This window comes from Drosophila takahashii, chromosome 3R (genome assembly GCF_030179915.1).
Source record: "Drosophila takahashii strain IR98-3 E-12201 chromosome 3R, DtakHiC1v2, whole genome shotgun sequence".
Lineage (NCBI taxonomy): Eukaryota > Metazoa > Arthropoda > Insecta > Diptera > Drosophilidae > Drosophila > Drosophila takahashii.
Genome location: NC_091681.1, coordinates 21,645,392 through 21,656,469, shown reverse-complemented (window position 1 = coordinate 21,656,469; position 11,078 = coordinate 21,645,392). Strand labels below are relative to the sequence as shown.

The window sequence follows — 11,078 nt, the reverse complement described above, 5'->3', positions numbered from 1 at the left end:
ACCGCCGGATGAATCGTTTCGTGGAAGCCGCCACTGGCACTCGACTCAAATTAGGGGTGATTTGCCAGCGTTAAGGGGAGTTGCCAGCACTGGAATCGTGGTGGAAAGCTCACCCCCTGCGGCTGGAGTTTGTTCCCCCTCATTGGCCCATTGAGAATAAGTGAAAATATTCAAGGGTTTAACATTTACAAAGTTACATTGAGAGGGTCTTAGAGAATACAGCAATTACAGGTCTAGACTAGCTTAAAAGTATTCCTAAGCTGAATATTTCAAGTGTTTTGAACGCTACTGCTGGGCTAGTAGCCGAACTTCTCGTTCAAATGGGTGATGCCATCGCCGCTCTGGTTGGTTGGTGGCACCCACTTGGCGTACTTCTCGGTATCCTCGTGCTCGGCCAGCTCGTCCAGGTCCATGTCCACATCCTGCCGCTGTTTATTGCGCTGTCTTTGACGTTGACGTCGCTTCTTCTGCGCCTCCTCTGCCCCCGGAGTGTCCATAGTGTCGTCTGCTGTGGCGCTAGTGGTTTTGTCTTCCACCGATTCTGATTCTGATGGCGTCGTTGAAGCAACAGTGTCGCTGGGAACTGTTGACACTTCCGCTAAAACTTTTGTTGACATCACGTTGTCTGGTTTTAAGACTTCCGCTTCGGCGTTTGTTGGTTTGCCCTCTTCCGTTTCGGCAGGGAGTTTGGTTTCCGGCAAGTTCTTATTCTCCGTAGTCGTTGTTTTTGCCACAGCTTCCTGTTCCGCCTCTCCGCTGTCCAATTTCTCCGCTTCTTTTTCCTCCTTGGCTTCTTCCTCTTCGACCTCCTCCTCATCCGAGGCAAATGCATTTGATTGGGGCTTAGTTTGTGTGCTCGGCGGCGCTTTGACCACCTTGAATTTACTAAACTGATTTCTCTTGCCAATCATGGGCAGCTGTTTCCTGGTTGCACTGCCCTCCTGGGCGACCGATTCCTTCGTGGCTGCCGCAATGCTGGTGGCGAATGGCAGAGCCGTTGGCTTGGCTATCTTCAAGAGACGTTCAACCTTCAGTTGCTCACCCTTCAGACGCTGCTGCTCCAACTGTTTGAGAAATAAACTTAAGTTTGATTTTATTATTATTTTCCGTTTACACTAACCCTCAGCTTTTTGATCTCGGTCTTGTCCAGTTTCTCAACATCTTCGCTGAGCATGTCCATGAAGTTATCCAGATCATCGCCTTCGTTTTGCTGCTTGGCGGCCAGCTCCTTCAACTTTTTCTCCTTTTGCTGGTAGGTTGCGATTTCCTGCTCCACTTTTTCCATTTCCAGGTTGAGTTCAATCTCCTGTTTTAGCTGTGGAAGATATTGTTAGTTAATATTCAAGAAAATCATCTGTAATACCTACCAAATCCTCATAGGTGAGCGTGACACTGGCTCCTGCATTCTCCTTGCGCTGCTTCTTGCGCGCCACATCCCCAGTGCGATCCCAGAACTCATCCTCGTCATCAGAGTCGCCTTTCTTGAGTATCTTTCTTTTCTGCGCCTCCTGGTTGGCCTGTCGCAGCACACCGTGCCTGTCGAGCGTGCGACACGCCTCCAGGGCGCACTGCACCACGCAGTCCTTCTTGCGTCCCTTGTGATTGACCTCCACAATGATTGGCCTGCCATGGGAGTCGTCCAGCGGCAGCTCCACACGGCAAACGAAGGAACCGCTGGACAGCTCATCGCACCTGTACTCCAGATTGAGACCCTCGCGCTCGAAGAAGCCGCGCAACGTTTTCTTCGGGTCATCGAAGAAGAGCTCCTCGTTATTGGTGCTGGCATAGGGATTGTGGCTGAGATCCGTCTCCTCGTCGGCGTCGTCGCCCATGCCCCAGCTGACGCCCTCGTTGCGTTCCCGCTCCTCGGCCTCCAGCATCCGGATTTCCCTCTCCACCGCCGCGTCGGCGAGTTCCTTCTCTCTTTTCTGCCTTAGTTCAGTGACCGATAGCTCCGATTCGGGTTCTTCATCCTCGCCGGGACCCTGGAGAATGTAAACGCGAGTGCTTCCGCCCAGCTTGAGCATGTGGCCGACCCGCATGCGGATGTAGACCTTCGGCGGCACGCGCTGTTTGTTCAGAAAGGTGCCGTGTGTGCTGCCCATGTCGTAGATGTACCAACCCTCCGGCTGCTCGTTTTTGGTTAGTTCCTCTGGGTCTTCCATCTCTTCCGCCTCTCCGCCCTCCTCGAAGTCCGCCTTCGGCGGCACCTTGGGCTTGTACTGCAGCACCACGTGGAAGCGCGAGATCGTCGGATGGGCGGCGGGCACATCGTTCTCCGGCAGGCGTCCGAAGGTCCACACCGCCTGTTGCTGCAGCTGGCGCACAGTGTCGATGATCTGGCCGGATTTGAGCACCTCGAAGCTGTAGTTCTGATCGCTGGCCGGTGGAGCCGACCACTTGGGCACCTTGTAGGGACAGACGGCTGCTGGAGAGGATTTGGGAGGCTTTGGCGGCGGAGGCGGCGGTTCGGCGGGAACTTCCGAGCGCGGCTTCTCTGTGATGATCACCTTGGGTTTGGGCAGTGGAGCGGGCACTTTGAACTCGTTCATAGTGATTCTTAGGCCAAATATGTTAATTTTCCGAGGAGTAAACAAATTTTCGCAGATTTCAGCTGTTTTTCAGCGCAGTAGGACCAGTCACTGACCGCCAAGAAATACCGTAGTACTTCAACAGTTGTCCCAAAATAATTGCATTTCTTTTTAATTAGGGGAATTCCATAAACTGTTAAATTGCTGAAATTCAACAAAAAATTTCAGCAATTAAGGGAACGACCCAAAATGGTTCCTGTTGAATTTTCAAACAGCTGTTATTTGTTGAAAAGTTTCACGGAACTTAAAGCATGTAAAATTTGATTTATTATTGCTAGTTACTGTCTAAAAGTGTTACCAAGGTAAAAAGAACCACAAATATGCTTTCTAAGTTGATTTTAAAATAAATAATGCGTACTGGTGATACTAAAATGTTACAGAGTTGCCTCGACTTTTAAAAAAAGGTGACAGCTATGGCTTTTCAGCAATTCAAAAAAATTTTCAACAGCCCCGAGGCTGTTGAATAGCTGAAATTTCTGAAAGTTGACTTTGTATGGAACAGCTGATTAACAGCTGACCAAAACTCAACAATTCAGCAATTCAACAGTTTAGGGAATTCCCCTATTTATTTATTTTAAAATAGGCAACAGGCTAAAATGTCCCAAAATTAGTGTTGTCCCAAGAATTTATTCTTGATAGCCAGGGTATTCTTAACTATCTTTAGACGGTCACACTGAGCCCGCGTCGTTTTTGTTTTTTTTATCCTAGCTATTTTTCAATTTATTTATTTATTAAAAACAATTATTTATTATGAATATTTAAAAACAAAAGTGCAATGGCGTTTTCGCAGTCGTTTGACTTCGGAAATAGCACCTTCATGGAGCTGGAGAAGGGCATCCAAGCGGCGGGAAAGGAGAATTCACATGCGGGAAATGCTAATCTCCAAGGAGCTGACCGGGATTCGAAGATTACCAGCCACGATATAAACTCGGAGTTCTTCCAGGACGAGTTCTCCTACGAGGTCAATCATGCCAAGAAGCCGGCAGAGCAGTCAGTGGTCAATGTATCACAGATTGAGGAACTGCTGGTGGGAGTTTCCCATCGGGATTCCGGTGATGTGAGCTCCTCATCCGCCTTCGATGCCCAAATCTGCACGGAGGATGTGTTCGACACGGAGGACAAGGACAAGGAGGCAGTCCAGGAGCTGCATAATCTGGACGAGAGCAGCTTCCTTTGTCCTGCGCAAGATCAGGAGGCTTCCCAGCAGCTGAGGGAGGACATCCTGCGCAGTCGCTGCGTCCTGGCCAAGCAGCCTGTCTATCACGAGATCTCGCAGGTTACCCAGAACCTGAGCAGCATGTCGCCCAACCAGCTGCGGGTATCACCCAATTCCTCCAGCGTCCGTGAAGCGGCGAGCGAGAGAAGAGATCCCCCTTTGGATTTGGAGTCCCAGAAATCAATAGCCTCGTGGAACCTGCCATTTAGCATCCAGGCGGAGTACAAGAAGAAGGGCGTCGTCCAGATGTTCGACTGGCAGGTGGAGTGCCTCTGCAAGCCGAGGGTTCTCTTCGAGCACTGCAACCTCGTTTACTCCGCACCCACGTCGGCGGGCAAAACGCTGGTCAGTGAGATTCTGCTGCTGAAAACGGTCCTCGAACGCGGCAAGAAGGTGCTGCTCATCCTGCCCTTCATCTCTGTGGTCCGCGAGAAAATGTTCTATCTGCAGGATCTGCTCACGCCGGCTGGTTACCGCGTGGAGGGATTCTACGGGGGATACACGCCACCCGGTGGCTTTGAGAGCCTCCATGTGGCCATCTGCACCATCGAGAAGGCCAACTCGATTGTGAACAAGCTGCTGGAGCAGGGAAAACTGGACACCATCGGCACCGTCGTGGTCGACGAGGTGCACCTGATTTCGGACAAGGGACGCGGCTATATTCTAGAACTTCTGCTAGCCAAGATCCTCTACATGTCGCGTCGTAATGCCCTGCAGATCCAGGTGATCACCATGTCGGCCACTCTGGAAAATGTAGAGCTGCTGAAGAGCTGGTTGGATGCTGAGCTGTACATCACAAACTATCGTCCCGTGGCTCTGCAGGAAATGATCAAGGTGGGCACGAAGATCTTTGACCAGCAGCTGAAGTTCCTGCGCGACGTCTCGCAGCAAAAGGAGATGCGGCAGGCGCTGGGCAACGATTCCGATGACGTGGCTCTGCTCTGCATCGAAACGTTGCTGGAGGGCTGCTCCGTGATTGTGTTTTGCCCCTCGAAGGACTGGTGCGAGAACCTGGCCGTCCAGTTGGCCACTGCCATGCATGGTTTGATCAAATCTGGCTCAGAACTGGGCCGCCGTTTGCGGGTGAATCTTAATCCGAAGGCCATCGAGGAAGTTAAGCAGCAATTAAGGGATATTCCTACAGGTTGGTCTAGGGAAAACGATTGTTTATTCTGAAATCCTTGAGTTTAATTCATCTATTCCTTTTAGGACTCGATGCGGTCATGGGCAAGGCTGTTACCTACGCCTGCGCCTTTCATCATGCCGGTTTAACTACCGAGGAGCGGGACATTGTGGAGGCCTCGTTCAAAGCGGGATCACTGAAGGTCCTGGTGGCCACCAGCACACTTAGCTCTGGTGTTAATCTGCCCGCTCGACGCGTGCTCATTCGCTCTCCTTTGTTCGGGGGCAAGCAAATGAGTTCCCTCACGTATCGCCAGATGATCGGACGGGCAGGACGCACTGGCAAGGATACGCTGGGCGAGTCTATACTCATCTGCACAGAGAGCAATGCTCGAATTGGAAGGGAACTGGTCACAGCGCAGCTGCAGCCCATCACTTCCTGCCTGGAAATGGACGGAAGTGTAAGTAACCCAGTCAATAGCATCAGCAAACTAAAGGAAATTCCCACCACAGACCCACTTGAAACGCGCTCTCCTGGAGGTTATATCTTCTGGTGTGGCTACCACTAAACAGGACATTGATTGCTTCGTCAACTGCACACTGCTGAGTGCCCAGAAGGCTTTGGAAGCAAAGGACCAACCACCAGAGGAGGACTCGGACTCGCACTACATAAACGATGCCCTGGACTTTCTGGTAGAGTACGAGTTCGTTCGCCTGCAAACGGACGAGGAGGCGGAGACAACAGCCTATGTGGCCACGCGTCTGGGTGCCGCCTGCCTGGCTTCCTCCATGCCACCCACCGATGGTCTGATTCTCTTTGCGGAGCTGCAGAAGTCCCGTCGTTGCTTCGTCCTCGAGTCTGAGCTGCATGCTGTGTATCTGGTGACACCGTACTCCGTTTGCTATCAGCTGCAGGATCTCGACTGGCTGATTTACCTGGACATGTGGGAAAAGCTCAATCCGGCCATGAAGAAAGTGGGCGAACTGGTGGGCGTCAAGGAAGCCTTTCTCGTGAAGGCAATGCGTGGTCAAACGAAACTGGACTACAAGCAGATGCAGGTGCATAAGCGGTGGGTCACTTTTTTATTAAGAGAACATCAACTAATCATCCTTACATACTCCCCAGTTTCTACACAGCTTTGGCCCTACAGGAGCTGGTTAACGAGACGCCCATAAACGTGGTGGTGCACAAGTTCAAGTGCCACCGAGGAATGCTGCAGAGTCTGCAGCAAATGGCCTCCACCTTCGCGGGCATTGTCACCGCCTTCTGCAACTCCCTGCAGTGGTCCACGCTTGCGCTGATCGTATCGCAGTTCAAGGATCGCCTCTTCTTCGGCATCCACAGGGATCTCATCGATCTGATGCGGTTGCCCGACTTGTCACAGAAGCGAGCACGTGCGCTTTTCGATGCCGGATTCACCAGTTTGGTGGAGCTGGCGGGCGCTGATGTCCTGGAGTTGGAGAAAGTGCTCTTCAATTCGCTTAGCTTCGACTCTGCGAAGCAGCACGACCACGAGAACGCGGAGGAGGCGGCCAAGCGAAATGTCGTAAGGAACTTCTTCATTACGGGTAAAGCGGGAATGACAGTCAACGAAGCTGCTAAACTGATAATCGGCGAAGCTCGTCAGTTTGTTCAGTACGAGATCGGAGTGGGCAGTATCAAGTGGACGCAGACACAGCTGGAGGGCAATGAAAGTTCACAATCGCTGAAGAACGACGAGGAGGTTGACATTCATATGTCCCTAGAGGAGGAGCAAGTTCGAAATCAACCGCCTTCAAAGCGAAAGCTGTCGAGGGATGAAAAAATTACTGTCGGAGCTTCAGGAACCCACAAGATTCCCAAACTGGAGCCACTGGTGAATAAGCTAAATAAGCCACAGCAAAACAACTTAGTTGGCACTCTTAATCAGCATAAAAACATCGCTAGTCAAAGGTTTAATACAAAACTAGCTCCAGAAATAAGTAACAGGCACAATGCTGCCAATGTTCAAGAAACCATTGAAAAATCTTCTGAGAAACCTTTGGAAAAGATGGAAAAACGAAATCAGAATCAGGATAAGGTTAATCCTAATACTGTGGTTGCAGTAAAGAAGGCACAACCAATAAAAGTTGATAACTCCGAGGAAAAGGTAGCCATTCCGAGTTTATCTTCCAATCTGCCCAGTCAAAATAACATCCAAGCTATCGCAAGTAACTCAACCGAGACCTGTTCAAAACAAATCCAGGGAACGGAATCGGAGATTGATAGAAAAAGCAGTCCAGTTGTTCCCAGTAAAAGTCCGCAGATAGCAGACGAAGAGAAGCCCAGCACCAGTCATAATGTCCGTAAAGAAATGTTGAGAAAAGAAATAGCTGAACGTCGTAGGATAGCATTACTGAAGATTCAGCAGAAACGTTCCGAAATGGATAACCAGTCTAAGGATCAACCTATACAGGCAGCACGATCTGCATCAATTGCCCCTGAACATAGTCCGATTGCGGTAAATAATACTCCCGCTACTCAAAAGACCCAAAAGAGTACACAGTTGGAAACCCCTAATAAAGAGGCTGGATCTATTCCCAATCCACCAACGGCAAAGACATTTAAAACTCCATCCAGCTCCAGCAGAGAATCGTCTGCCACTCCTACACGCAGACATAGCAAAAGCTCAGCTTCTCAGCTGCCACGAAGAAGTCCTCGAAATCATACGCCCTCGCCCACACCAACCCCAAATCGCACTGCCTCAAGAAAGGCATCCACGGCGGAGCAGGATTTGTTTATGGCAGACGATTCCTTTATGCTGAATACCGGACTGACCGCCGCTCTTACGGCCGCCGAGAGCAAGGTTCCTGCTTCTGCGGAGGCGGATGAGATACCTAGCTCGCAGCCCAAGGAACCGGAGGTGATTGGTAGCCTAACTCCACATGCATCCAGGATGATGCGCTCCTACCAGTTGCGTTCGCAGCGCCTGCAGAGTCCCAGTTCCCGATCACCGAGTAGAAGTGTATCCAAAACCACGCCCAGTGAAACCGAGACAGATTTGGAATCTAAAAGCTCTTCCAATGTGGCCTCTTCTATGGAAATCTCAGACATGTCCATGGAGAACTCATTAATGAAAAATCCTCTGCATCTGAATGCCTCACACATTCTGAGCTGTTCGAAAGCAGATGACAATGCCTCAAGCTTCTCTAGCATAGATATAATCGATGTGTGTGGCAACAAGCAGTTGTTTCAAGGTGTTCTGATGGAGCTTCTCAAGGCCCCTCGTTTTGGCTTCAGCGTGGGTTTGCAGGCCCAAGCGGGCAGACAGAAGCCTCTAATTGGAGCCAACCTGCTGATCAATCAGGTTGCGGCGGCGGAGCAGCGAGAGGCAGCCGCCGGCAAACAGGTGCTTTTTCAGGTGGACGACAGCAACTTCATCTCCGGTTTGTCCTTCTGCCTGGCTGACAATGTAGTCTACTACATAAATATGCAGGATGAAGTACATAAACAGGGGCAAGTTGTTCCTACCAGTCTAAAGGTGCAGGAACTGTGCAAGCTGATGGCTCGAAAAGATCTCACTTTAATCATGCACGATGGAAAGGAGCAGCTAAAGATGCTGCTGAGAGCCATTCCGCAGCTGGAGAGGATCAGCGCCAAGCTGGAGGACCCCAAGGTGGCCAACTGGCTTCTGCAGCCGGACAAGACAATGAGTTTTCACAATATGGTAATTATTATTATTCCTTTCACGATTTTTTTCTTAATTGTTGACCTTGCAGTGCCAGCAATTTGCTCCAGAATGCACTGCCCTTGCTGATCTCTGTGGCAGCGGTCGTGGTTACAGCAGCTACGGACTGGATAGCTCTAGTGCCATTCTTCCAAAGATCAGGGCTTCGATTGAAGCTTGTGTAGCAGTGCACATTCTGCAGGGTCAGATTGAGAATCTTGGCAGGATCGGCACGGGACAATTGCTCAAGTTTTTCCAAGGTGAGTTTTAAGAAATTCTTATTAAGAGTGTTTGTAAATAACCAGATTTCCTTTTAGATATCGAAATGCCCATTCAATTGTCCCTTTGCCATATGGAGTTCGTTGGCTTTCCCACGAAAGAGCAGCGTCTGCAGCGAGTCTTTCAGCAAATGGTGGCCGGCATGAAGAAGCTGGAGGTGAAGATCTACGAGCAGCATGGCTCCCGTTTCAATCTCGGTTCGACGCAGGCTGTGGCCAAGGTGCTGGGTCTTCACCGAAAATCCAACGGTCGCGTGACCACCTCGCGTCAGGTGCTCGAGAAATTGGACTCGCCAATATCGCTTCTCATACTGGGCCACCGAAAGCTGGGCGGTCTTCTGGCCAAATGCATTCAACCGCTGCTCAAGTGCTGCCAGGCGGACCGAATTCATGGCCAGAGTATTACGTATACGGCGACGGGTCGTATTTCCATGACCGAACCGAATCTTCAGAATGTCGCAAAAGACTTTGCAATAAAAGTGGGATCGGAATCGCTCAATATATCCTGCCGCTCGGCCTTCGCACCGAAGGATGAGGAGCGTTGTCTCCTGTCGGCTGACTTTTGTCAGCTGGAGATGCGAATTCTGGCCCACCTGTCGCAGGACAAGGCTCTGGTGGAGGTGATGAACTCGCCGCAGGACCTCTTTACCGCCATTGCGGCGCACTGGAACCAAATAGACGAGTCCGAGGTGTCGGAGCATCTCCGCAACGGCACCAAGCAGATTTGCTACGGGATTGTCTACGGCATGGGCATGCGCGCCCTGGCTGAGTCGTTAAAGTGCAATGAGCAGGAGGCGCGGATGATATCCGAGCAATTCCACCAGGCATACAAGGGCATTCGGGAGTACACCCACAAGGTGGTCAAGTTTGCGCGCAACCAGGGATATGTGGAGACCATTACGGGACGTCGACGCTACCTGGACCACATCAACAGTCCCGAGGAGCAGATGAAAAGTAATAGTTATAAAACTAAATGTATTTTTGATATAAATATCCTTATTTTCCCGCAGATCAAGCCGAACGCCAGGCTATTAACTCCACCATCCAGGGTTCAGCTGCGGATATTGCGAAGAGTGCAATTTTGAAGATGGAAAAGAACATAGCCCGTTATCGAGATAAGCTGGGATTGGGGGAGAGATCAGTTAACCTGGTTATGCACCTACATGACGAACTTATCTTCGAGGTGCCTTCCGAGAAGGCCAAGAAAATTGCCAAGGTTCTCAGCCTCACCATGGAGAACTGTGTTAAACTCAGTGTGCCACTCAAGGTTAAGCTGAAGATGGGACGCAGTTGGGGAGAGCTGCAGGAGATTAGGGTGTAGTTTGTTTGACTCTTTTATTATTATTGTAGTATTTGGAATTTTATAGAATTTTTTATCAAATTTGTATAGACTGCATGTTTATAGGGTATTAATTCTGCTTCGCCTGCCACTCCGTCCAGGATCCGGCATAGGACTTGGCACTGTAAAGAGAATAATTAGGAAAAATAAATGTACAGAATTAAAATTACTTAAAAAATGTTATATACTTGGTGAAGCCCAATGTGCTGGCCAGATTAGCCGCCCTAGCGGCGCGTCCTCCCGCCTTGCAGGAGAAGATCAGGACCGCATCGATTGCCGGCTTTTCGCGTCCATAGGTCTCGGCGAAGGCCTCGTCCGGCAGGTTAAGAGCCTTCTCCAACTCGGCCACTGGAAATAGAGGAAATATAGAAAGGTGTGTCCATTAAGCCGGTAATCCCTGCACTTTGGCGCTGCTCACATGGAATGTTAATGCTGGCGGGCAGGACACCGGTTTCCTTCAGCTCCGACTCGTTGCGGACGTCGAAGAGGTACTTCTCCGGATGATTTGGAACATCCTTGACTTCCTCATAAGTGGCCATATCAATGTTATATTTTAATAAATTAATTAAACACAAACTAAAAATTAATCCCGGTATCTGAAGTGTGACCACTGATAGACCGATTAAATATACCAGTAGGATGTGAGAAATATACCGCATCAAAAGTATCGACTACTTTTATAATACTAAATTTAAACTTAAAAAATCAAAAGTAACCGCCCACATTTTTTAAACCATCATAAATTTTAAATTTAATCCGAATATTAAATCAAAATAACACCCGTTTTCTCATTTACAAGTTACATTTACAGTAGGGTTCAAGATTATTTTGGGAGCTCAGAATTCA

At 49.7% G+C, this 11,078-nt stretch overlaps 3 protein-coding genes across 3 annotated transcripts; 1 reads left to right on the top strand and 2 right to left on the bottom strand.

The window, feature by feature from the left end:
- Window positions 1–177: 177 nt before the first annotated feature.
- Window positions 178–2,653, bottom strand: LOC108056619 (kanadaptin). Its single transcript, XM_017140466.3, has 3 exons — window positions 1,368–2,653; window positions 1,121–1,315; window positions 178–1,064 (listed from the first exon to the last, which is right to left on the bottom strand). Exons 1-3 carry the CDS (start codon window positions 2,550–2,552, stop codon window positions 297–299), a joined length of 2,148 nt encoding a protein of 715 aa, XP_016995955.2. The 5' UTR covers window positions 2,553–2,653; the 3' UTR covers window positions 178–296.
- Window positions 2,654–3,279: 626 nt separating this feature from the next.
- PolQ (DNA polymerase theta) lies at window positions 3,280–10,410 on the top strand. Its single transcript, XM_070216884.1, has 7 exons — window positions 3,280–4,951; window positions 5,017–5,390; window positions 5,443–5,999; window positions 6,056–8,615; window positions 8,668–8,875; window positions 8,933–9,847; window positions 9,904–10,410. The coding sequence occupies exons 1-7, from the start codon at window positions 3,367–3,369 to the stop codon at window positions 10,212–10,214; spliced, it is 6,510 nt and encodes a 2,169-aa protein (XP_070072985.1). The 5' UTR covers window positions 3,280–3,366; the 3' UTR covers window positions 10,215–10,410.
- Window positions 10,212–10,839, bottom strand: LOC108056618 (rhodanese domain-containing protein CG4456). Its single transcript, XM_017140465.3, has 3 exons — window positions 10,651–10,839; window positions 10,421–10,580; window positions 10,212–10,354 (listed from the first exon to the last, which is right to left on the bottom strand). The coding sequence occupies exons 1-3, from the start codon at window positions 10,769–10,771 to the stop codon at window positions 10,303–10,305; spliced, it is 333 nt and encodes a 110-aa protein (XP_016995954.2). The 5' UTR covers window positions 10,772–10,839; the 3' UTR covers window positions 10,212–10,302.
- Between the last annotated feature and the right edge of the window lie 239 nt (window positions 10,840–11,078).

What these genes read in the sequence shown, in the direction of transcription:
- LOC108056619 (XM_017140466.3), bottom strand. Translation starts at nt 2,552, where the DNA reads ATGAACGAGTTCAAAGTGCCCGCTCCACTGCCCAAACCCAAGGTGATC. An exon ending in CGCTCACCTATGAGGATTTG is followed by an intron (nt 1,316 to 1,367) that starts GTAGGTATTACA and finishes TATCTTCCACAG; the next exon opens with CTAAAACAGGAGATTGAACT. An exon ending in CCGAGATCAAAAAGCTGAGG is followed by an intron (nt 1,065 to 1,120) that starts GTTAGTGTAAAC and finishes TTTCTCAAACAG; the next exon opens with TTGGAGCAGCAGCGTCTGAA.
- PolQ (XM_070216884.1), top strand. Translation starts at nt 3,367, where the DNA reads ATGGCGTTTTCGCAGTCGTTTGACTTCGGAAATAGCACCTTCATGGAG. An exon ending in GCCTGGAAATGGACGGAAGT is followed by an intron (nt 5,391 to 5,442) that starts GTAAGTAACCCA and finishes TTCCCACCACAG; the next exon opens with ACCCACTTGAAACGCGCTCT. An exon ending in CAGATGCAGGTGCATAAGCG is followed by an intron (nt 6,000 to 6,055) that starts GTGGGTCACTTT and finishes CATACTCCCCAG; the next exon opens with TTTCTACACAGCTTTGGCCC.
- LOC108056618 (XM_017140465.3), bottom strand. Translation starts at nt 10,771, where the DNA reads ATGGCCACTTATGAGGAAGTCAAGGATGTTCCAAATCATCCGGAGAAG. An exon ending in CGCCAGCATTAACATTCCAT is followed by an intron (nt 10,581 to 10,650) that starts GTGAGCAGCGCC and finishes CTCTATTTCCAG; the next exon opens with TGGCCGAGTTGGAGAAGGCT. An exon ending in AGCACATTGGGCTTCACCAA is followed by an intron (nt 10,355 to 10,420) that starts GTATATAACATT and finishes TTCTCTTTACAG; the next exon opens with TGCCAAGTCCTATGCCGGAT.